This window comes from Stenella coeruleoalba (assembly GCF_951394435.1).
Source record: "Stenella coeruleoalba genome assembly, chromosome: 5".
NCBI classification, from domain to species: domain Eukaryota; kingdom Metazoa; phylum Chordata; class Mammalia; order Artiodactyla; family Delphinidae; genus Stenella; species Stenella coeruleoalba.
Window position 1 is genome coordinate 49,093,789 of NC_137150.1, and position 24,275 is coordinate 49,118,063.

General features: G+C 42.4%; 1 protein-coding gene and 1 long non-coding RNA gene across 2 annotated transcripts in view; one reads left to right on the forward strand and one right to left on the reverse strand.

Moving 5' to 3' along the window:
• Nucleotides 1-24,275, forward strand: part of LOC307186255 — a 70,754-nt gene that overhangs the window by 12,506 nt on the left and 33,973 nt on the right. The window lies entirely within an intron of this gene.
• SLC7A14 (solute carrier family 7 member 14) overlaps nucleotides 1-24,275 on the reverse strand; it is a 66,737-nt gene that overhangs the window by 8,066 nt on the left and 34,396 nt on the right. Inside the window, exons 4-6 of the mRNA XM_079921219.1 lie at nucleotides 20,489-20,635; nucleotides 17,758-17,966; nucleotides 14,716-15,593 (exon numbers count right to left, since the gene is read on the reverse strand). Of these exons, the coding sequence (XP_079777345.1) occupies nucleotides 14,716-15,593; nucleotides 17,758-17,966; nucleotides 20,489-20,635 (1,234 nt within the window). The remainder of the gene's footprint in view (nucleotides 1-14,715; nucleotides 15,594-17,757; nucleotides 17,967-20,488; nucleotides 20,636-24,275) is intronic.

Here is a 24,275-nt window from a genome sequence, read left to right on the forward strand (position 1 = left end):
CATAAGAAGCTCCATTTAGAAACCTCTCTACTGTTCTCCCCAGGAAATTTATATTATGAATAGAGAGATTAAGAAGAATAATCTGACATTTTGGAGGCTCAGATGTTTAGAGATAGGATATTTATCCTACAAGATAGGATATTTATTCTACAAGATAGTTAAAAATTTTACAAGCCAATTTGGGGTTGTGGTATGGATATATTTTATATATCCCAAAATAGGGAGTTTTGTAATTAAATTATCTGCCCTTCTTGCTAATATCTTCTTATTCTTCTCTCTAGATCAGTGGCTCTCAAATTTGAGCATGCATCAGAATTACCTGGGGGGCTTGTTAAAATCTAAATTGCCCTCAGAGATTCTGATTCTATCTGTAGGTCCGGGATGGGCTCTGAAATCGCATTTCTAACTAGTTTCCACATAATATTGATGCTGCTGGTCTGGGACCACACTTTGAGAACCACTGTTCTAGATCATTGTAAACCTGGCTGCACATTAAAATTACCTAAGAGTTTTAAAAATACCCAATAGTTGGCCATACCAGACCAATTGAATCAGAACATCTCTGTGAGGGGATCCTGGTCATAGAATGTTTCAGAAGCAACTCTCACGATTCTGTTGTGTAGTCAAGGTTGAGAATCATTGTTCTAGGCGAAACTTACTTATATTCCAGCCTTCAAAGATCATGAGACCAAAGCAGTTAATAGCTAGCAGTTGGGTGCTTCTTAAACTGCAGGCTTCATTGCCCTCTGTCTGGCCAGCCCAAGCTGCAGGGTGGCATCCTCCCATGCCAAGGAGTATCAGTTCCTGGAGCTAGTTTGAAGTTTGTGCTATCAGCAAGATTACAGAAGGTTCTCTGGGAGTTTTCTTCTGCCTGATAACTGGGAAGGCAGCCTGAGTCAGAACAGGTTCATGTTGTACTTTGGCATGTGATAGCTAATAGCTAGTCTGGGAGACAATGAATCATTCTAGCTTTTTAAAAGAAAGGCAGCAAAACAATATTTCTTACTGCTTTCTCTGATATTTTCTTATTTAAGCCCCAAACAGCAACTAGATCAAGGCTAAAAGAATTATCTGCATTTTTACAGATGAGAAAACTGAGGCCCAAAGGAGTTAAGTGAACTTCCCAAGGTCACAAGGAAGTGGCAGAGCTGTGAGTGAACTTGGGGCTGTCTGACTCCAAAGGCAATATACACAAATCAATAGATGTGATACACCATATTAACAAATTGAAGAATAAAAGCCATAAGATCATCTCAATAGATGCAGAACAAGCTTTTGATAAAATTCAACACCAATTTACGATAAAAACTCTCCAGAAAGTCGGCATAGAGGGAACCTACCTCAACATAATATAGGCCATGTATGACAAACCCACAGCAAACATTACTCTCAATGGTGAAAAACTGAAAGCATTTCCTCTAAAATCAGGAACAAGACAAGGATATCCACTCTCACCACTATTATTCAACATAGTTTTGGAAGTCCTAGCCATGGCAGTCAGAGAAGAAAAAGAAAAGGAATCCAAACTGGCAAAGAAGAAGTAAAACTGTCACTGTTTGCAGATGACGTTATACTATACATAGAAAATCCTAAAGATGCCACCAGAAAACTACTAGAGCTAATCAATGAACTTAGTAAACTCACAGGATACAAAATTAACACACAGAAATCTCTTGCACTCCTATACATTAAAAATGAAAATTCAGAAGGAGAAATTAAGGAAACAATCCCATTTACCACTGCAATAAAAGGATAAAATACCTAGGAATAAGGAAGCAAAATACCAAAGGAAGCAAAAGACCTGTATGCAGAAAACTATGATACTGATGAAAGAAATCAAAGATGACACAAACAGATAGAGAGATATACCATGTTCTAGGATTGGAAGAATCAACATTGTGAAAGTGACTGTAGTACCCAAAGCAATCTACGGATTCAATGCAATTGCTACCAAATTACCAACGGAATTTTTCACAGAACTAGAGCAAAAATTTTTACAATTTGAATGGAAACACAAAAGACCTCAAATAGCAAAAGCAATCTTGAGGAAAAAAAGAAAAAAAACAGAGCTGGAGGAATCAGGCTCCCTGATTTCAGACTCTACTACAGGGCTACAGTAATCAAGACAGTATGGTACTGGCACAAAACAGAAATATAGATCAGTGGAGCAAGCTAGAAAGCCCAGAGATAAACCCACACACATGGTTACCTTATCTTTGACAAAGGAGGCTAGAATATACAATGGAGCAAAGACAGCCTCTTCAATAAGTGGAGCTGGGAAAACTGGGCAGCTACATGTAAAAGAATGAAATTAGAACACTTCCTAACACCATTCACAAAAATAAACTCAAAATGGATTAAAGACCTAAACGTAAGGCCAGACACTATAAAACTCTTAGAGGAAAACATAGGCAGAACACTCTTTGACATAAATCGCAGCAAGATCTTTTTTGACCCACCTCCTAGAGAAATGGAAATAAAAACAAAAATAAACAAATGGGACCTAATGAAATTTAAGAGCTTTTGCACAGCAAAGGAAACCATAAACAAGACGAAAAGACAACCCTCAGAATGGGACAAAATATTTGCAAATGAAGCAATGGACAAAGGATTAATCTCCAAAATATATAAGCAGCTCATGCAGCTCAATATCAAAAAAATAAACAACCCAATCCAAAAATGGGCAGAAGACCTAAATAGACATTTCTCCATGGAAGACATACAGATTGCCAACAAACACATGAAAAGATGCTCAACGTCACTAATTAGTAGAGAAATGCAAATCAAAACTACAATGAGGCATCACCTCACAGCAGTCAGAAAGGCCGTCATCACAAAATCTACAAACAATAAATGCTGGAGAGGGTGTGGAGAAAAGGGAACCCTCTTGCACCCCTGGTGGGAATGTAAATTGATACAGCCACTATGGAAAACAGTACGGAGGTTCCTTAAAGAACTAAAAATAGAAGTACCATATGACCCAGCAATCCCACTACTGGGCATATACCCTGAGGCAACTATAATTCAAAAAGATACATGTACCACAATGTTCACTGCAGCACTATTTACAATTTCCAGGACATGGAGGCAACCTAAATGTCCAAAGACAGATGAATGGATAAAGAAGATATTGCACATATATACAATGGAATATTACTCAGCCATAAAAAGGAACGAAATTGGGTCATTTATAGAGATGTGGGTGGACCTAGAGACTGTCATTCAGAGTGAAGTAAGAAGGAAAAACAAGTATGGTATATTAATGCATATGTGTGGAATCTGAAAAAATTGGCATAAGTGATCTTATTTACAAAGCAGAAATAGAGACACAGATGTAGAGAGCAAACATGCATACCAAGGGGGAAAGGGGGAGGTGGGATGAATTGTAAGATTGGTATTGACATATATACACTATTGATACTATGTATAAAGTAGATAACTGATGAACCTACTGTATAGTACAGGGAACTCTACTCAATGTTCTGTGGTGACCTAAATGGGAAGGAAATCCAAAAAAGAGGGGATATATGTATACATATAGCTGATTCACTTTGCTGTACAGTAGAAACTAATACAACACTGTAAAGCAACTATGCTCTAATAAAAATTAAAACAAAAACAAAAACTGTAAACCAATTACCTATATGAATTTAGATATGCTAACATTAAAAAAATTTTCAAGTAAAATCTAGCTTTGTATCAAAAAAACAAAAAAAACCATAGGTAGGGGGTTCCTGTCACCTCATCACTTTTGCAAAATTCCTCTGGTTGTCCAGAAACATAGATATTATGCAGGACTGGCTACATAATTTGTAGGTCCCAGTGCAAAATGAAACCATGGAGCCTCTTGTTAAAAAATTGTTAAGAATTCAAGAAGATAGCAGCAGAGCATTAAGCCAAGTGCAGAGCCCTGTGTGACTGCACAGAGCATCCACCCGTGGAGCCACCCCTGATGTTATGTGTTAATCTGCACAGACTACATATCAAACATTCTGAGCAAATAAGGTCTGTTCAGAGGCACCCTGGTGGGGAGGTAGGAGCCCCACATCTGAGCATGGAGATTCTGGATTGTAGTAATAGCTCTATGAATAACTTCCTGTTATTCCTGTTGACCTTGAGCATGTTATTTAACCTCTTGGAGGTTCAGTTTGCTTATCTGTAAGGTCGAGAGAGGGAGAAGTGGGGAAGTGGTGGACCGTGTCAGTGTTTCTCAAACTTTATTTATATGTTATTTATATTCATATACTACATTTTTAGTATAGCGGTTATGATCATGGACTCTGGACCCACACACCTGAGTTCTAATTTGGCTTTGCTGTATTCTAACTGTGTGACCTCAGTCAAGTGCCCCAGTTTCCTCATCTGTGAAATGCAGGTGGCTGTGCAGATTAAATAAGTTAACATAAGTAAAGTCCTTGGAATGATGGCTAATATGTAGCAAGAGCTACATAAGTGTTAATTATTACTTTGAATCATATGGCACCTGTACTAGTACTAATTTTTTCTTCAATTTGACTCTTTAAAAAACTTTTATTGCAGTACAATTGCTTTACAAGGTTGTGTTAGTTTCTGTTGTACAACAAGTGAATCAGCTATATGTATACATATATCCCCATATCCCCTCCCTCATGAGCCCCCCTCCCATCCTCCCTATCCCACCCCTCTAGATCGTCACAAAGCATCGAGCTGATCGCCCTGTGCTATGCTGCAGCTTCCCACTAGCTATCCATTTTACATTTGGTAGTGTATATATGTCACTGCTACTCTCTCACTTCGTCCCAGCTTCCCCTTCCCTGCCTGTGTCCTCATGTCTGTTCTCTATGTCTGCGTCTTTATTCCTGCCCTGCCGCTAGGTTCATCAGTACTGTTTTTTTAGATTACATATATGTGCGTTAGCATGGTACTTGTTTTTCTCTTTCTGACTTACTTCACTCTGTATGATAGACTCTAGGTCCATCCACCTCATTATAAATAACTCAATTTTGTTCTTTTTTACGGCTGAGTAATATTCCATTATATATATAGGCCACATATTCTTTACCATTCATCTGTCAATGGACATTTAGGTTGCTTCCATGTCCTGGAAATTGTAAATAGTGCTGCAGTGAACATTGTGGTACATGTATCTTTTTGAATTATAGTTGCCTCAGAGTATATGCCCAGTAGTGGGATTGCTGGATCATATGGTAGTTATATTTTTAGTTTTTTAAGGAACCTCCATACTGTTTTCCATAGTGGCTGTATCAATTTACATTCCCACCAGCGGTACAAGAGGGTTCCCTTTTCTCCACACCCTCTCCATCATTTATTGTTTGTAGATTTTGTGATGATGGCCATTCTGACCGGTGTGAGGTGATACCTCACTGTGGTTTTGATTTGCATTTCTCTAATGATTAGTGACGTTGAGCATCTTTTCATGTGTTTGTTGGCAATCTGTATGTCTTCCTTGGAGAAATGTCTATTTAGGTCTTCTGCCCATTTTTGGATTGGGTTGTTTGTTTTTTTTGATATTGAGCTACATGAGCTGCTTGTATATTTTGGAGGTTAATCCTTTGTCCGTTGCTTCATTTGCAAATACTTTGTCCCATGCTGAGGGTTGTCTTTTCATCTCATTTATGGTTTCCTTTGCTGTGCAAAAGCTTTTAAGTTTCATTAGGTCCCATTTGTTTATTTTTGATTTTATTCCCATTACTCTAGGAGGTGGGTCAAAAAAGATCTTGCTGCGATTTATGTCAAAGAGTGTTCTGCCTATGTTTTCCTCTAAGAGTTTTATAGTGTCTGGCCTTACGTTTAGGTCTTTAATCCATTTTGAGTTTATTTTTGTGAATGGTGTTAGGAAGTGTTCTAATTTCATTCTTTTACATGTGGCTGTCCAGTTTTCCCAGCTCCACTTATTGAAGAGGCTGTCTTTGCTCCATTGTATATTCTAGCCTCCTTTGTCAAAGATAAGGTAACCATATGTGTGTAGGTTTATCTCTGGGCTTTCTAGCTTGTTCCACTGATCTATATTTCTGTTTTTGTGCCAGTACTATACTGTCTTGATTACTGTAGCTTTGTAGTATAGTCTGAAGTCACGGAGCCTGATTCCTCCAGCTCCGTTTTTCGTTCTCAAGATTGCTTTGGCTATTCGGGGTCTTCTGTGTTCCATACAAATTGTGAAATTTTTTGTTCTAGTTCTGTGAAAAATGCCATTGGTAGTTTGATAGGGATTGCATTGAATCTGTAGATTGCTTTGGGTAGTATAGTCACTTTCACAATGTTGATTCTTCCAGTCCTAGAACATGGTATATCTTTCCATGTGTTTGTATCGTCTTTGATTTCTTTTGTAAGTGTCTTATAGTTTTCTGCATACAGGTCTTTTGCCTCCTTAGGTAGGTTTATTCCTAGATATTTTATTCTTTTTGTTGCAGTGGTAAATGGGAGTGTTTCCTTGATTTCTCTTTCTGAGTTTTCATTGTTAGTGTATAGGAATGCAAGAGATTTCTGTGCACGAAATTTTGTATCCTGCTACTTTACCAAATTCACTGATTAGCTCTAGTAGTTTTCTGGTGGCATCTTTAGGGTTATATATGTAGAGTATCATGTCATCTCCAAACAGTGACAGTTTTACTTCTTCTTTTCCAATTTGGATTCATTTTATTTCTTTTTCTTCTCCAATTGCTATGGCTAAAACTTCCAAACTATGTTGAATAATAGTGCTGAGAGTGGGTACCCTTGTCTTGTTCCTGATCTTAGAGGAAATGCTTTCAGTTTTTTACCATTGAGAATGATGTTGGCTGTGGGTTTGTCATATATGGAGTTTATTATATTGAGGTAGGTTTCCTCTATTCCCTGTTTCTGGAGAGTTTTTATCATAAATATGTGTTGAAGTTTATCAAAAGCTTGTTCTGCATCTATTGAGATTATCATATCGTTTTTATTCTTCAGTTTGTTAATGTGGTGTGTCACATTGATTGATTTGCATATATTGAAGAATCCTTGCATTCCTGGGATAAACCCCACTTGATCATGGTGTATGATCCTTTTAATGTGCTGTTGGATTCTGTTTGCTAGTATTTGTTGAGGATTTTTTCATCTATGTTCATCAGTGATATTGGCCTGTAATTTTCTTTTTTTGGTGACATCCTCATCTGGTTTTGGTATCAGGGTGATGGTGGCCTCGTAGGATGAGTTTGGGAGTGTTTTTCCTTCTGCTATATTTTGGAAGAGTTTGAGAAGGAAAGATGTTAACTCTTTTCTAAATGTTTGATAGAATTCACCTGTGAAGCCATCTGGCCCTGGGCTTTTATTTGTTGGAAGATATTTATTCACAGTTTCAATTTCAGACTTGTGATTGGTCTGTTCATGTTTTCTATTTCCTCCTGGTTCAGTCTTGGAAGGTTGTAGTTTTCTAAGAATTTGTCCATTTCTTCCAGGTTGTCCATTTTATTGGCATAGAGTTGCTTGTAGTAATCTCTCATGACCCTTTGTATTTCTGCGGTGTCAGTTGTTACTTCTCCTTTTTCATTTCTAATTCTGTTGCTTTGAGTCTTCTCCCTTTTTCTCCTGATGAGTCTGGAAAAATGTTTTATCAATTTTATCTTCCCAAAGAATCAGCTTTTAGTTTTATTGATCTTTGGTATTGTTTCTTTCATTTCTTTTTCATTTATTTCTGATCTGATCTTTATGATTTCTTTCCTTCTGCTGACTTTGGGGTTTTTTGTTCTTTCTCTAATTGCTTTCGGTGTCAGGTTAGGTTGTTTATTTGAGTTTTTTCTTGAGGTAGGATTGTATTGCTATAAACTTCCTTTTTAGAACTGCTTTTGCTGCATCCCATAGGTTTTGGGTCGTCGTGTTTTCATTGTCATTTGTTTCTAGGTATTTTTTGATTTCCTCTGTGATTTCCTCAGTGATCCCTTGGTTGTTTAGTAGTGTATTGTTTAGCCTCCATGTGTTGTAGTTTTTACAGTTTTTTTTCCTGTAATTGATATCTAGTCTCATAGTGTTGTGGTTGGAAAAGATGCTTGATACAGTTTCAATTTTCTTAAATTTACGGAGGCTTGATTTGTGACCCAAGGTGTGATCTATCCTGGAGAATGTTCCGTGTGCACTTGAGAAGAAAGTGTATTCTGTTGTTTTTGGATGGAATGTCCTAGAAATATCAATTAAGTCCATCTGGTCTAATGTGTCATTTAAAGCTTGTGTTTTCTTATTTATTTTCTCTTTGGATGATCTGTCCATTGGTGTAAGTGGAGTGTTAAAGTCACCTACTATTATTGTGTTACTGTTCATTTCCCTGTTTATGGCTGTTAGCATTTGCCTTATGTATTGAGGTGCTCCTGTGTTGGGTGAATAGATATTTACAATTGTTATATCTTCTTGGATTGATCCCTTGATCATTATATAGTGTCCTTCCTTGTCTCTTGTAATAGTCTTTATTTTATTTTATTTTATTTTATTTATTTTATTTTATTTTGCGGTACGTGGGCCTCTCACTGTCGTGGCCTCTCCCGTTGCGGAGCACAGGCTCTGGACATGCAAGCTCAGCGGCCATGGCTCACGGGCCCAGCCACTCCGCGGCATGTGGGATCCTCCCAGACCGGGCCATGAACCCGTGTCCCCTGCATCGGCAGGCAGACTCTCAACCACTGTGCCACCAGGGAAGCCCTAGTCTTTATTTTAAAGTGTATTTTATCTGATATGCATATTGCTACTCCAGCTTTCTTTTGATTTCCATTTGCATGGAATTTCTTTCTCCATCCCCTCACTTTCAGTCTGTATGTGTCCCTAGGTCTGAAGGTGGTCTCTTGTAGACAACATATATATGGGTCTTGTTTTTGTATCCATTCAGCCAGTCTGTGTCTTTTGGCTGGGGCATTTAATCCATTTTCATTTGAGGAAATTATTGATATGTATGTTTCTGTTACTGTTTTCTTAACTGTTTTGGATTTGTTTTTGTAAGTCTTTTCCTTCTCTTGCGTTTCCTGCCTAGAGAAGTTCCTTTAGCATTTTTTTGTAAAGCTGGTGTGGTGGTGCTGAATTCTCTTAACTTTTGCTTGTCTGTAAAACTTTTGATTTCTCCATCAAATCTGAATGAGATCCTTGCTGGGTAGAGTAATCTTGGTTGTAGGTTTTTCCCTTTCATCAGTTTAAATATATCTTGCCACTCCCTTCTGGCCTGTAGAGTTTCTGCTGAAAGATCAGCTGTTAACCTTATGGGAATTCCCTTGTATGTTATTTGTTGTTTTTCCCTTGCTGCTTTTAATATTTTTTCATTGTGTTTAATTTCTATTAGTTTGATTAATATGTGTCTCGGCATGTTTCTCCTTGGGTTTATCCTGTATGGGACTCCTGCATGTCTTGGACTTGATTGACTATTTCCTTTCCCATGTTGGGGAAGTTTTCAACTATAATCTCTTCAAATATTTTCTCTGACCCTTTCTTTTTTCTTCTTCTTCTGGGATGCCTATAATTCATTGTTCGTACGCTTAATGTTGTTCCAGAGGTCTCTGAGACTGTCCTTAATTCTTTTCATTCTTTTTTCTGTATTCTTCTGGAAGTTATTTCCACCTTTCTATCTTCCAGCTCACTTATCCATTCTTCTGCCTCAGTTTTCCGCTATTTTTTATTTAATTAAAAAAATTAAAGTATTTTTAATTTCAGTTATTGTGTTGTTCATTACTGTTTGTTGGCTCTTTAGTCCTTCTAAGTCCTTGTTAAACGTTTCTTGTATTTTCTCTATTCTCTTTCCAAGATTTTTGATCATCTTTACTATCATTACTCTGAATTCTTTTTCAGGTAGTTTGCCTATTTCCTCTTCATTTATTTGGCCTTGTGGGTTTTTATCTTGCTCCTTTGCCTATAAGATATTTCTCTGTCTTCTCATTTTGTCTAATTTACAGTATTTGAGGTCTTCTTTCCCTCGGCTGCAGGGTCATAGTTCCTCTTGCTTCTGTTCTCTGCCCCCGGTGGTGGGGTTGGTCCAGTGCCTTGTGTAGGCTTCCTGATGGGAGGGACTGGTGCCTGCGTTCTGGTGGGTGGAACTGAGTATTTTCCCTCTGATGAGCAGGGCCATGTCATGTGGTATGTTTTGGGGTGTCTGTGAGCTTACTATCACTTTAAGTAGTCTGTGTGCTGATGAATGGGTTTTTGTTCTTGTCTTGGTTGTTGTTTAGTGTGAGGCGTCCAGCGTTGTTAGCTGCTGGCAGTTGGGTGGAGCTGGGTCTTGGATTCAGATAGAGGCCTCCAAGAGAGCCCTTGGTGATTAATCTTCCCCGGGGCCAGGAATTCTCTAGTGGTCCAGCATCCCGGGCTCAGTGCTCCCACTCCAGAGCCTCAGGCTTGACTTCTGGTTGAGGGACCATGACCCCGCAAGTCGCTCGTCCCAGACAAATGGTAAAAAGTAAAATCATACAAACAGAAACAAGGAAACATGCACACACACAAAGAAACAAAAACAGAACAAAATAAATCAAATAGCAAAACAACCAGACAAACAAAAGAACCCAAGAAGAAAATCAAACAATTAAGAAGAAAGCTGACAAAAACCCCGAACCAAAACCAAAGCAGAGTGCCAGCTGGAGAATGAAGCAAAGAAACAAAGCAAACCAACAAAAATCATATTAAAAAAAAGAGAAAAAGAGAAAGGGGAAAGAAGACAGAAGAGCAGAAAAGCAACATAAAACAAATATTTAAAAAAATAGAAAATATATTAAAGAAAAAAAAGACAAACAAAATCCCAGAGAAATGGTGAAAACAAAATCAAACAGAAACAGAAACAAGGAAACACACACACACATAAAAGAAACAAAAACAGAGCCAAATAAAACAAAAAGCCAGAGAACAACAAGACAAATAGAATTCAAAAATGAAATCAAACAATTAGGATTAAAAGTAACAAAAACACATAACCTAAAAACAAAACCAAAGCAGTGTGCCAACTGAAGAAGAAAGCAAGGAGACAACAAAGTGATAAAAATGATTAGAAAGATAATAAAATAAAAAGGGAAAAAACACAGGACAACAGAAAAGCAAAGTATAAATAGAAATGTATAAAAAAATTTTTAAAAAGTTATACAGCAGAGATCCCAAAAGACTAAATAAACAAAACAAGAAAACCCCCCAAAACAACAAGAAACAAAAAAAGAAAGAAAAAGAAACCAAAAAAAAAGCTAGAACCAACAACAGAATGAATCAAAACATAATAAAGTCGGTAGTAATAATTATGTTTCCATGGGGTGTCTGCTGTAAGTGTCCTTGCACACGCCGTGAGCCACAGCCCCCCTCTGCCTCCCCAGGAGGCTCTCCTCTGCCTCTGGGCTGGTCTCTGGACCTGCTGTGAGCACTGTGGGGACCACTCAGGCTCTGATCTGGCCCAGTTCCTGCATGTGCTGCCCCCAAAGTCCACAGCTGCCAGAGCTAGACTGTTTTTTTTTTTAAATAAATTTATTTATTTATTTTTGGCTGTGTTGGGTCTTCGTTTCTGTGTGAGGGCTTTCTCTAGTTGCGGCGAGCGGGGGCCACTCTTCATCACGGTGCACGGGCCTCTCACTGTCGCGGCCTTCTCTTGTTGCGGAGCACAGGCTCCAGACGTGCAGGCTCAGTAGCTGTGGCGCACGGGCTTAGTTGCTCCACGACATGTGGGATCTTCCCAGACCAGGGCTCGAACCCGTGTCCCCTGCATTGGCAGGCAGATTCTCAACTACTGTGCCACCAGGGAAGCCCTAGACTGTTTTCATTTGTGGGAACACTCAGTGTCTACTCAGATATTCCATAGACGCAGGGTCTACCTAACTGATTGTGGGGATTTAATCTGCAGCTTGTACAGCTGGTGGAAAGATTGTCCATCTTCTTCCTTAGTCACCCCATCCCTGGGGTTCAGCTTTGGTTTTATCCCCACCTCTACATGTGGTCCACCCACAGGAGTCTTGTCCTGAGTCTGCCTTGGAGCTCTTGGGTCTGCCCCTGTGAGGACCAGGCGCAGAGGTGGTATGACTGCTTGGATCATGGGAGCCCCAGGGGCACCAAATGTGCAGGGAAGCCGGCGGCCACGGGTGCAAGAGATATGGCCCTAGCGAGGGCCTTTTCTGCCTCCCGGCGTAAGGCACATGAGGGCCAGCCCTGAGGGGGCTTTTTTTATTGTCACTGGCAGGTGCTGGCATGTAGGTAGAGAGAGGCTACAGTAATGGCTTCTCCCCCTGTGTGTGACTGATCAATAGCACCCTGCTTCCATGGCAGTCCAGTCTTCCTCCCTAGGCATTCCCTGCTGCAGATTTCCTCCCTCCCATCCCCTCAGTCCGTCTCCCCACAGCCAACAGCATTTCTCGCTCTGAGCCTGTTCTCCAGTCCTCATGCACCAGCTCCCAGCCCCTTTGCACACCTGTGAATACATGTCCCAGTCCCGGGCACGTATGTCCACAGTATGGACCGTCTGTGTGTTTCTCACTCGGCCCTGTCTGCCACAGACTGGCCACTTCACCGTCTTCCGACAGCCTCTAATGCTTCCCCTCTGTCCCAGTCTATTTCCCCGTCAGAGAGGGGTTTTCCTCCAATTCAGGTCTCTCTCCTCTGTTTCAGCTTCCTCTCCTTGGGGTGCAGGTCCTGTCCTGCTTCCTCTCCTCCTCCTTCTCCCTTCTTTTTTTCCATCCTACCCAGTTATGCAGGGATCTTTATAGTCCTTTCCAGTGTCCAAGGTCTTCTGCTAGTTTTCAGCTGGTGTTCTGTGAGAATTGTTGCGCCTACAGATGTATTCCTGATGCATCCGTGGAGAGAGATGAACTCCATGTCCACCTACTCTCCACCATCTTGAATCTCCTTGACTCACTTTTAGAATTTAAAAATAATCACCAGATTCATGGGAATGTATATATTTTTCTAGTATTTGTGAAAGTGAATCATAATCATATAATATTTTTTAAAGTTCATTCATATACTCTCTAAAATCGGTCCAAATATTAACAATGGAATAGTCACCACACTGTGGGTAACACTGTACTAGATGTTGGCGGCTTCTTCTAGCTTAAATAGTCCAGGAAAAGATGAATAAATTCATGTGTATTTGTGTTTGTGCCTTCATTCACTTGACAAATACATGACTCTAATATTTCTACCCACTGCATTCATTTCTACCCATAATAGCATCTTTCCATTGGTTAGCTTCTTGTTCCAGTGGAAAAATGTTTAAACAGAAAAGAGAGATTGTGAATGAATCATATAAATGCTTAGAATTTTCATGAGTCGGTGGGGTCCTCTCAAGAGATCCCTTAAAGTCTAACAAGGGATGAGGCTTAGGGTAGTGAAAAATTGGTACAAAATGCTTACAGGAAGGCATAGGATGGCCTTCGGATGTGAGGAGTCTTCTGGGAGACATATATTCTTTCCTTTGAATCCTGTGTTTTCCCCCCCACTTCCCTCTACCGAAATCCTATCTTATAGGCCCAGTTCAAATTCTACCTCCTAAGTCCTTTCCAGCTATTCTGACTGGAAGTTTCCTTTTTCTCATCTGAAGAGTGCTTTACAATCATAGGTATTTATTAAGCACGAAGTATGTTCCGGCACAGAGGTCACCGGGTTGAACACCCATATCCCTGACCTCAAGGAGTGGATGGGCTACAACTCAATGACTCTCTATGCTGCCTTGCCCAGGCTGGTTGATTCACACATATTTGTCTTGCCTCCCTTAAGGCTGAGTTACTTATTCTTTACTTTCCTATTCCTCAGAGCACCTAAGGACTCTCCTTAGCTAAGTATTTGTTGCCAGAGACCCCAGGGTTACCAAGTTGTATAGGAAATATAAAAATAATAACTAAGGAACTTTCAAATTAGTCTTCACTTAAACATCCCTCTCAAGTTATCATGAGCACCAATCCCCAGCAATTTCGTAAACATCGGTGATGGTCATATAGGATAAACATGTAATGTGAATATAATATAAATTGATCCCAAAGGAAAACTAGAAATCTTAGGAATGATACAGGACTTCCTGAAGGCAGTGAAAGTGAGTTTAGAGAGAGCAATAGTAATTCACTCAAAGCTGTGGACGTTGATGACCCAGCAGAGTCCTATCAGTTATCAATAGAAGGAGAGAAAGCAACAAGGATGATGGTATGATGGGTACTTCCCAAGAGAATGATCGGAATATCAAAGGATGAAGAAAGATCTTGGGGAAAAAATGAAAAACTTGAATATTTTGCAAAGTCAACAAAAAGTGAGGGCTGTTAAATGGTGCCATGATACAATTTGGTCAAAAAACTGTGCCTAAAACCCCATACTTAATTCATAGTTTGCTCATTTAAAAAACATGGCATGATTGATTGCCATTTTAATTTTGTTGAACGTAAGGTAAATAAAATTTTTCATAATTTTTAGTTTCTAAGAATTCCAATCAGCCTTTCCCACCCTCATTTTTATATGTTATTTTTGTCCTTTTTAAAAATGTGGATTCATTTTAAGTGGACTTTCTATGATACTAATTATCCACCAGAAGAACATCCAGTAATAGGATTCAGTGAAGTGATGGATTGATCAGTATCTTTCTTCAAAACTCACAACCAAGATCATAACAGGCAGAAAGGGCACAACTGGCTTTTTTGACTCTAAAGCAGGAAGTAGGGATCCACAGAACCAGCCAGATTTCTCTGGAATAGTGATGCCCAGCCCAGCTAGGAGGTAATTTTGAGATAAGCCTGATCAAGGTCTTAGAAGGGAACTCTCAAGGCTTCAAAGGAAGTTGCTTACCCACAAAGCACCAGACCGCAAACCGGATCCACGTGATGGTGGAGAGCTTTAGCATGAGATAGATGTTCACCAGCATGGCAAAGGCAGGCACAAAGGGGAGACAGGGAGCCATATAGGGCAGCTTCTTGGGGTTCTCTGGCTGCTGCAGGATCACAAACACCAGGATGCTGATCAGCAGCACCATCAGAATGACCAGAAGGATGGCCCACCAGCTCTGCTTTGAGATGTAGTCGGAACCAAAGATGATGAAGGAGCAGAAGATGAACATGAGGATGAAGAGCAGAAGCACGCAGATGGTCACCGTGTGCCCTGTAGCTGCTGTGGGCCGGTCCATTTTGCCTGGAAGGCCCAGCCGGATCCTCATGGTGTAGTAACGGGGCCCAATCAGCTTCTTTAACTTGATGAGATAAATGTTTTCAGTTTCATCAGCTTCTATGCCTGTGGTCATGTCCACGGTGCCGTAGTTTGGGTGGTTGACGTTGTAGGTCGACTTGTCTGATTTCCCTATGAGCATCTCGTTGTCTCCCAAGGATGGTAAGTTCTTAGCCCCACATGTGTTGGTGGCTGGGCCGGAAAACTCTTCCCCTTCACTCACAGGAGAGCCAACTTCCTTCTCACAGTCAGCCAGAATGCCCTCCTTCTTCTTTGTGTGCTCCTGAGACAAAAACTTGACAAACCCGTCAATGTCACTTTCTGGTTGGTATCGAAGGAGCAAGACGCAGACAGAGACCAAGGTGTAGGCGAGGAGGGTGCCGATGGACATCATCTCAATCAGATCTCTCAGGCTGACTAATAGGGAGAGGAGAGCCGCCAGGAACCCCGACACAATGCAGGCCACCACTGGGGTCTCTGTGTAGGAGCTCACGTGAGCCAGGAACCTGAAGGGAGGGGCAAGCAGAGGGTTCACGGTGAGCTACACGTGGGGATTGATTCAGCATGGTTTAACACCTCCTGGTCCTGTTTCTCCAGCTTACTTCTGGATTCACTGCTTTAAATACAGCTGCTATTCCCTACCCCAGGATTTGGTTCCCGGAGTAGAATTTAAACAGAATTTACTTTAATTCCTTGAGTTTGAGCCGAACTTCTCTATTAAAGTTCCTACTTCATTATGTGATGTGATGGGTTGATTGAATCTAGGGGGTTCTCAGAAATCCAAATTGAAGCACAGGCTTTGCTATGAAGAAGGGATACTTGGCAAAGTCATACATCTGCTTGGGGGTCCTCTACACCTGTGTTACCCGAAGTGTGGTCCATGGATCAACAGCATCAGCATCACCTTGGAACTCGTTAGAAATATGTATTCTGAGGTTTTACCTGAGACCTACCATGTCAGACTCTCTGGGAGTGGGGCCCAACAAAGTCTACACTTTAAAAGACCTCCAGAGGATTCGGATTTATGCCAGAGCTTGAGAAGCACTTGCTGTACAACAGAAGGACAGGGATTTGGTTGGCAAAGTAGTACAGTCGTTGAGAACATGTGCTCCTGGATGAAACCTAAATCCGGCCACTTACTAACTGGAGAAGATAGAGAAGACCAACAAGGGTGACTGAGTGGCACCCTTCTTTAGCAGTTCCTGGAGGCTTAGGTAGGTTCCCGCCCTCCTCCTCTCTCATTCTGGCACTCCCTGCTCCCTCCTCTTCCATTCCTCCCTTATTTCCATGTTTCAGTCCATGAAACAGGAATATAAACTGTGCTCGGAGCCCCAGCATCTTTCCTCTCGGTTTTCTTTGACAGCTGAAAAACGTTTTGGGTGTGTGAAGTTGTCACACCTCCACTATGGTCAGCCTTTTCTTTTTTTTTAACATCTTTTTTTACATCTTTATTGGAGCATAATTGCTTTACAATGGTGTGTTAGTTTCTGCTTTAAAACAAAGTGAATCAGTTATACATATACATATATCCCCATATCAACTCCCTCTTGCGGCTCCCTCCCTCCCACCCTACCTATCCCACCGCTCTAGGTGGTCACAAAGCACGGAGCTGATCTCCCTGTGCTATGCGGCTGCGGGGAGGGGAAGGGTAAGCTGGGACGAAGTGAGAGAGTGGCATGGACATAATGTACACTACCAAATATAAAATAGATAGCTAGTCAGCATTTTCTTGATCTTTCCAGCTCCCCCAAGGTCACAGCTCGGTGGTGACCTCAGGGGGTATGCGGAGGAAAGGGTGCAGAATGTGACAGCCGATGGCAGAGATAAAGTCCCTGAGCTGGATCCCTCTGCACTCCTGAGAGCTCCTTGGAGGTTTACTCCTTGTTTTGTGCGCTTGAAGAATGCCTTCCCTGCAAGCTCTTCACACAGTAGACACTAGGAACCAAGAGATGGGGCCACATCCCCTTTGTACCATGGGCAGATAGGCTACTTCATAGCCAGCTTAGGGGGCTGGAAGTGTCAGTGTACTGGTGTGGTTAAAAGTCTGGTTGTCGGGATCAGACAGTCCTGGGTTCAAATCCTGACCCCGCCACCCAGCAGCTGGGGGATTTGGGGCAAGTTTTTTTTTTTAACCTCTCTGAGTATATTCATCTAGTATACTCTTCTGTAAAACAGAGTTATTGTGCTGACTAAATGGGATACCATATACCTGGTATACACAAATGTTCAATAAATGGTAGCGATTGTTGCTACTGTTATTAGGCTCTGTTCAGAGGGTCTTATCCTCTCTTTGATTGTAACTGTGAACTTTTTCAGCTTCAGAGAGGGCAGTCATCAGGCCTCAATCTGAGGGCAAGCCTCAGATGCCCCTGGGATGGGTTCTTCCTTCTGGAGGCCACCCAGTGTAGCATTTTGGCACTCATCATCTTTATACAATGTCAAATAAGAGGGGAGGGGGCCATTGGGGGGACATATTAGTTTGTTGCTAGATTGAGGGACCCAGAGTCAAACGGAGGGGCTGTTTTAGGACCTTTGCCAAGATATATGACAAGTTCCATTGTCTATGTGACAGGCACTCACATCAGAATTACAGTCAGGCTGACAGTGGGTGACAGTCTCCCTGGGCAGGCCTGGAAGAATAGAATAAATGCCACCGAGCATAGCCCTTACCTGAAAAGGAGCCCATCGCCAGCCATGGCATAAATGATCCTCGGCATTGGGAAGAGGGAGCCCAGCAAGCTGACTGTCAGTCCTGCAACCGACCCGATGGCCACTATGAATTTTGCAGCATAGAACCCACGAGCCACAAACATCTCCATGAGCGGGGATTCCGTGTCAATAGCGTAATATGGCACCATCAGAGTTAAGATCATGCTCACCTGTTAAAACAAGAGGAAACATGGCTGGGGGTAGAGGGGTCTGTCTGAAGCATGGATGGAGGTCCCATAGGAGAGGAAAGAGGCCTGGTCCTGCATGGGAGCTGGGGTCTGCCACTTCGTGGCACGTGCCTTTACTGTAGACCAGTTATTTGGCCTTTGGAACGCTCGGTCTCAGTATTTTCTCCCCACATGTGAATTTAGTGGACTAGACCAAATCATTTGTAATATCTCTCTGTGACCCTTTTGTATCTGAGGGATAAGTCTGCAGGTATTTCAGCTCCATGAGAGCAGAGCTACACTGATAGTTCAATGAAGGGCAGATATTATCCGATGGAAGGAGCTGCAGCCTAAGGCACTAGAGCCAGGGCCTGGCAGTGACCATGAGCACCCTGCCCACATGGACAAGAGTCTCATTTCTTTTATACTTTCAGGGTCCTACAGGATCGTAACTGTACTAGATCTAACCCTAAAGACCAGAGATCAAAACTCTAAAGGTAAATACGTAGGAGAGCCACAACCGATTAACTGACGGGACTCATGTTTCCATTTCCTCTCTGTAGCTCAGTCCCAGGAACCCGGCAGGCCAAGAAGTAAATTATGGCATCAGGATGGAATCCAGTACTCCTGTGGGCTATAAGACCACTAAGGCTATTTCTCCTCACATGTCATAGATCTGCTGTAACATCCCTCCCGTCATAATTGGCCCCAGGTGATGGAGCCGCCAGTCCTAAGACCAGGTGCCCCCTGGCCTGTGAAGGCCAATCCTGGCATCAGTGAGGGAGTCCGGAGCCTGAAAAGGAGAGAGTGGTTCATTTCTAGATCACCTCTTTGCCTGTTTCTCAGGAGCCAGGATCCTCCAGTGAAGCCATGCGCCACTAGGGAGGACAGCAGGATGAATGACCACAGCCCAGCAATTTGACTTTTTCCTGGTGGTAGAATGGGTGCCTGCTGACCAACACAAGACCAAACAACCCCTGAGGCATGGTTAGGGCCCACACATTCTAAAAGGGAATCTTTCCCAGCAACATTGGGGTAGACCTGAGGAGAGAGGGATAGATTCTTACAGCAACTCTCAGAGTGTGTCCTGCCCACATTAGATTAGGATAGGCAAAAGTTGGTAGATGCGTAGACATATTCTGTAGTCTGTAAAGCACTCTTCTAAGGAAGGAGCTGTGATTATTAACTTTACTGCGTGTGCTACAACGGTTGACTACTGGAAGAGGGGAGGTATGAGGGAGGGGGAATGCAGAGCAGAGTGTCTCTGCTGCTACCCCTGCCTGCTTCCCCCACCCCCAGCTACTCCTGAACATTCTGTCTGCAGGGCTAATCAGGGTTGGATAAGATGAAGCCAGTTGCATGTGTGTGCATGGGGCGGGGCGGGGGGGGGGTGATAACTGACCTATCCATAAAGGTTTGGGTGGGCAAACCACATCCAGTGCTGCTCTCCTGTTTTCCTTTGGCTTCCAGGACAGTCCTGTTTTGCAGCTTGCCTTAATGATCCCTTGGCCTGGTTTCTTCAGGTTGTTGCTAAAGGTGTCTTTCCGGTTTTTTTGGTAGGGGTTGTGAAGAGGTTCTTGTCGCATGCCGTGGCAGCAGGAGCAGCAGGGCTGACGCGTGCACCCTGGCTGCTGGCTCTTTCTATGATAATTGTGGTGGCTGAAGTGAGTTGGACCTCCAGGACTTGGGGGGATTTGTGTAACCACACATCTGTCGGCTTACCAGCTGGTCCTCTCCACTGCCAGGGGCTGAGGGGGATGTTGCATGTGGCTGAACTATTTCTGTGATAGAAATTCTGGGATGGGAGCTGAGAGATGACGCATCAGAAGTGTGAGGAGTGTCTGAGGGACGTGATCCTCAGGAGACAGCCTGAAGGCTTCATTCTAAGGACTTCCCTTGGCAGGGAAACCTGAAGAGGCGAACTTGAGCCAGTGTAAAAAGAGGGAGCAACTGGCAGAAAGAAATTACCTCTCCTCCCACTCTGCACCCCCCAACCCCCCAGATTTAAGGGAGAAGCATTTCTAGAGGATGATGAATTCTCTTTCCCCACCCTGGGAGAGCCTTGTCTCTTTGCTGCCGGGAAGCTCCCAGAAGACAGAAGGGCATTGAGGAGGGAGCGCAGAGGCCCACAGTGCCTCTGCTTGCACACCCACCCGTTACTGCCAGCCTGTGATCTGAGCTCCTTGGACGGCAGCCCACTCCCTGCACACTATCCCCTGGGCAGCAGCGGACACCAAGAGCCTGTGCATAGGACGGAGCAGGGATGGGGGCCATGGCTGAAGTGAGGACCTGGGGCTTCTCCCGGCTCCAGTTTGGAGCCCTGATTTTCTCCTTGTCATTGGTGGGTGGGGTGAGCTTGAGCCAGTGTAAAAAGAGGGAGCAACATGAAACATATGTGTACAAACACCTAGAAGGCACAAGTAAAGGATTACTTCCTGACAGAAGGACACCCAGTCCCAGAGCCACATTTTAAGGTCAAATATGAAAAGGCCATGAGGAGGGTCACATAAGCATTTGGTACTTACGGATACATATGCTGTCAGGCAGATGACCAGGGAGGCAGTGATAGCATAAGGGATGGATGTGTTGGGATTCTTGGCTTCCTCTCCAGTGGTGGCGATGATGTCAAAGCCAATGAACGCATAGAAACATGTGGCTGCTCCTTGCAGCACCTGTAGGGATGAAGACATTTATCAGACTCAAAGTGTCAGGGCAGCACCAGGGCCTGACGTGGTCCCCAGAGTTGCCTGGTGCCCGGCAAACAGTACTGAGTGGTAGAAGGAGTAATGTGGTAGAACTTGTGCTCAACGCTTGAGTTCTGATCTCTACTTTCTAGCTGTGTGACACTGGGAAATTCCCCCATGTGTAACATGAAGATAAGAAGGATTATATCCAAATAAAAACGAGGTCATTCAACACATTCAAATAATTTTTGGAAGTAAGTGGGGTTACAAATAAATCAGTAAGTTGGCTATCCCTATGTCTTGGGGAACTCATTAACTTCTTTGTGCTCTGTTTTCATTCAGTGGCTCTCAATCACAACCAGGGTCCGTATGACTGCCCTTAGGAGATGTTTGGAAATGTAGGGAGGTACCTGTGACCGACAGAGACATGGGGCGGGCGCTTCTGGCATTTAGTGTAGGGGCGCAGATGCTTTTGCACATATTGTCCTGCGCAGATTACCATTAGTGACCCTGGCAGATCATTTCCAGGGCATCTTCCAGATGTGAAACGATATAAAAGATTTTCAGATCTTCAAATCGTGTAGTGTCTTTCATGGGAAGACAGGTAGAGACAATTTGATTTTACTGTTCCTTTTGGGGGCTTGAGTGGCCTTGTTGGGCTACAGGGCAGGGGCAGGAGGAGGAGGGAGGCAGTGTGAAGCTGAGGAGGTGGTACCCAGTGACATCTGCTGGATGCCTGTCTGACAGGGGCCTGTGTGATCCCAAGGATGGCTGTGACTTGATGAGTCAAGCAGTGAAAATCTTCCATTGAGGAGTGTGTGACTTTCTTCCAAAGAACCTCTCGAAGTTTAAATTACGTTTTCCCACCTTAGCATTCTCATTATCAGCTGAAAGTAAGAAATGTGCCTCTTTGAATGCTTGGGGGTGTCCCATTTGGGGAAGATGAAAGAGATTTTTCTGGGCTTTTGTGTATGGGGTGAGGGCATTTGGCAACCTGCAAGGTCTAGCCAGGGGGCCAGGAGTGAGGCTCATTGTGGACTGACCATTTTTTCCTTTTCTCCATATTCGGTTTATAAATGATGAAATTCTAAACACGTGCCAGGCAGACACCTGTCCCTAAATTTTCACTCTTACCTTTCCTACTGACTTCTCAATAGGTAAAAGACGAAAACCTGGAACCCACAAGGAACATCACAAAATAGAAGATTGTGTCAAACTTTCAAAAGCAACCTTTGCTCATCTGTAAAATGAGTTGGTCTCTTCTACAGTCTCTCCTGTCAGGACTTTAATGCTTCAGTTCTCTAACTGGAAGTTCTTATTCTGGGGTCCATGCAATTCGCATGGGGGAGGGTCTGAGAATTTTTCAGAGAAAAAAATACATCTTTCTTTTCACTACCCTTCAACTGAATGTTATCATTTCTTTCAATTATGAGTGTAGGTGACTAACAGTACCTGTGACTTTGTCACCAATAGCAATCAGCTGTTTTCCCATCGTATTAGTTGTTGCAGAGATCTTGAAATACCACTTGTGCTCATTGTGACTTCCAATTTATGTCAGTTATTAGACATAGATATTAATATTTAAAGCACTGATAACAAAGCACATTGTTATATCACAATTTAAAAATATTTTTATAACTATATTTCAATATACAATTGACCCTTGAACAACATGGGGGTTAGGGGTGCCAACCACAGCACAGCTGAAAATTTGAGTATAACTTATACTGGCCCTCTGTATCTGTGGTTCCCCCATGTACTCGGTTCCTTCATATCTGTGGTTCTGTATCTGCAGATTCAACCAACCACTGACCAGTGTAGTACTGTAGTATTTACTTTTGAAAAAAAATCCACCTAAGTGGAACCGCTTGGTTCAAACTCGTGTTGTTCATAGGTTAACTGTAATTGATTTCTTTCGAACTCCTATGTAATTAGGTTATTCATTTATAAACACAATTTATACATAGTATAAACATAATTCAAAAGGGGTCCATCGGCTTCACCAGACTGCCAAGGAGTCTACTGCACACAAAAAAATCTAAGAACTCCTGATCTATTCTAATAGAAAGAACTTCTCAAACAAGCAGTTGTCACCAGAGGGGTACTTTCTGGGAGAGGAGATAACTCCCAATTTCACACCAGCGAAGTCCTCCATTTGAGGACGTGGAAAGTGTCTTTGGCATCCAGACAAGAAGGTCAAACAGATCTCACCTCATCGTATGTGGAGGTTCACAGGTTTGGAAACGTGCTTGTTTTCATTTGTCTAACAAATGTCTCTGGTGTTCAGGGATGAATGATTACTGGGACTGTAGGCTCGCTAAGCTGCTCCAATCAAGGAAAGCCTTGCTTTAAGACAGCTTCCAGAAAACAGTCCTGTCTTCTCTTCCTTTAACATCTTTCTTCCCGTACACACACACACACACACACACGCACACGCGCGCGCACACACACACACACACACACACACCCCTCTTGTAAATCATACAGTGACCTTCTCTGACAATCAGTCTAAAGATGCATTGCTCCCGATTAGGATGTCCCACGGCTACGGTGCTATGCCCACTTGGTGTGATCAGTGCTGGATGGAAAGGTCATAGATACTGCAAGAGCTCCCTGCTGAGGATAGGTGGGTAGGAAGGTCCTAAATAAGAACTATAGGGCCAATCTACCCTGGAAAAAGGTGAGAGGTCTGTAAACCATGCCATATGAAGATTAACTGAGGACCAGGGGATGTCTAACTGAAAAAGAAGACTCAGTGGAAGATACCTCCAGACAGAATTGGAGGGACACCTTCCAATTTTGAAGGCTTCAGAGGGAATCACAGAGCCATGCAAATGGGTGGCATAGGACTTGGTTAGGAGTGCAGATTCTGTAGACTGTCAGACCTAGGTTGGTTCTGCCAGGTACTAGCTTGGTGACCTAGAACAAGTTCCTAACCCCTTGGGGTCTCATTTTCTTTATCACTTAAATGGAAATAAAGCTCGTTGGATTGTTCCAGGGATTAAATGAGATAATACAGTCAACCACAGTCATAGAATACAATAGGTACTTAATAAATATTCCTCTTATCAGTAGTATTTTTATTACTTTTATAAGTTTTTCTAGAACAGATGAAACCAAGGGCACAAATTCCTCCTCCTCTTCCTCGTCCTCCTTATTTTTTCTTTTAGAACTTGACACATTTTATTAACTGCTCCCAAGAACCAGGAACTGTGCTTGGTGATGTGGATGCAGTTATGTGCAAAAAGCACTCTGAGCTTGACTTCCTGGGGCTTGGAGTCTAGAGGACACTGCACGACCCAAAATGCTACCTTGACTGTGGTAGCAAACTGAACAAGATTAATAAATATCTATATTGTTTGTAAAACACAGATGCTACTATTTCCCAGATGAATGAAAGAATGGATGGCAATTACTGATAATGATTAGATACCAGAAAATTAACTATGATCAAGTTGGGAAGAGAGAGAATAAGTTTGCAAAGAGAATATCTGTTAGCCTGAACTTGCATGTGTAGAACTAGAAAGAAATTATGGTTGAAGAAAGACTAAACAGATCAAAGGTAGGACATCTGGAGGTTCTACTGCGATAGGCAGGACACGGAATTTAACTCAGATGGTTCAAATGA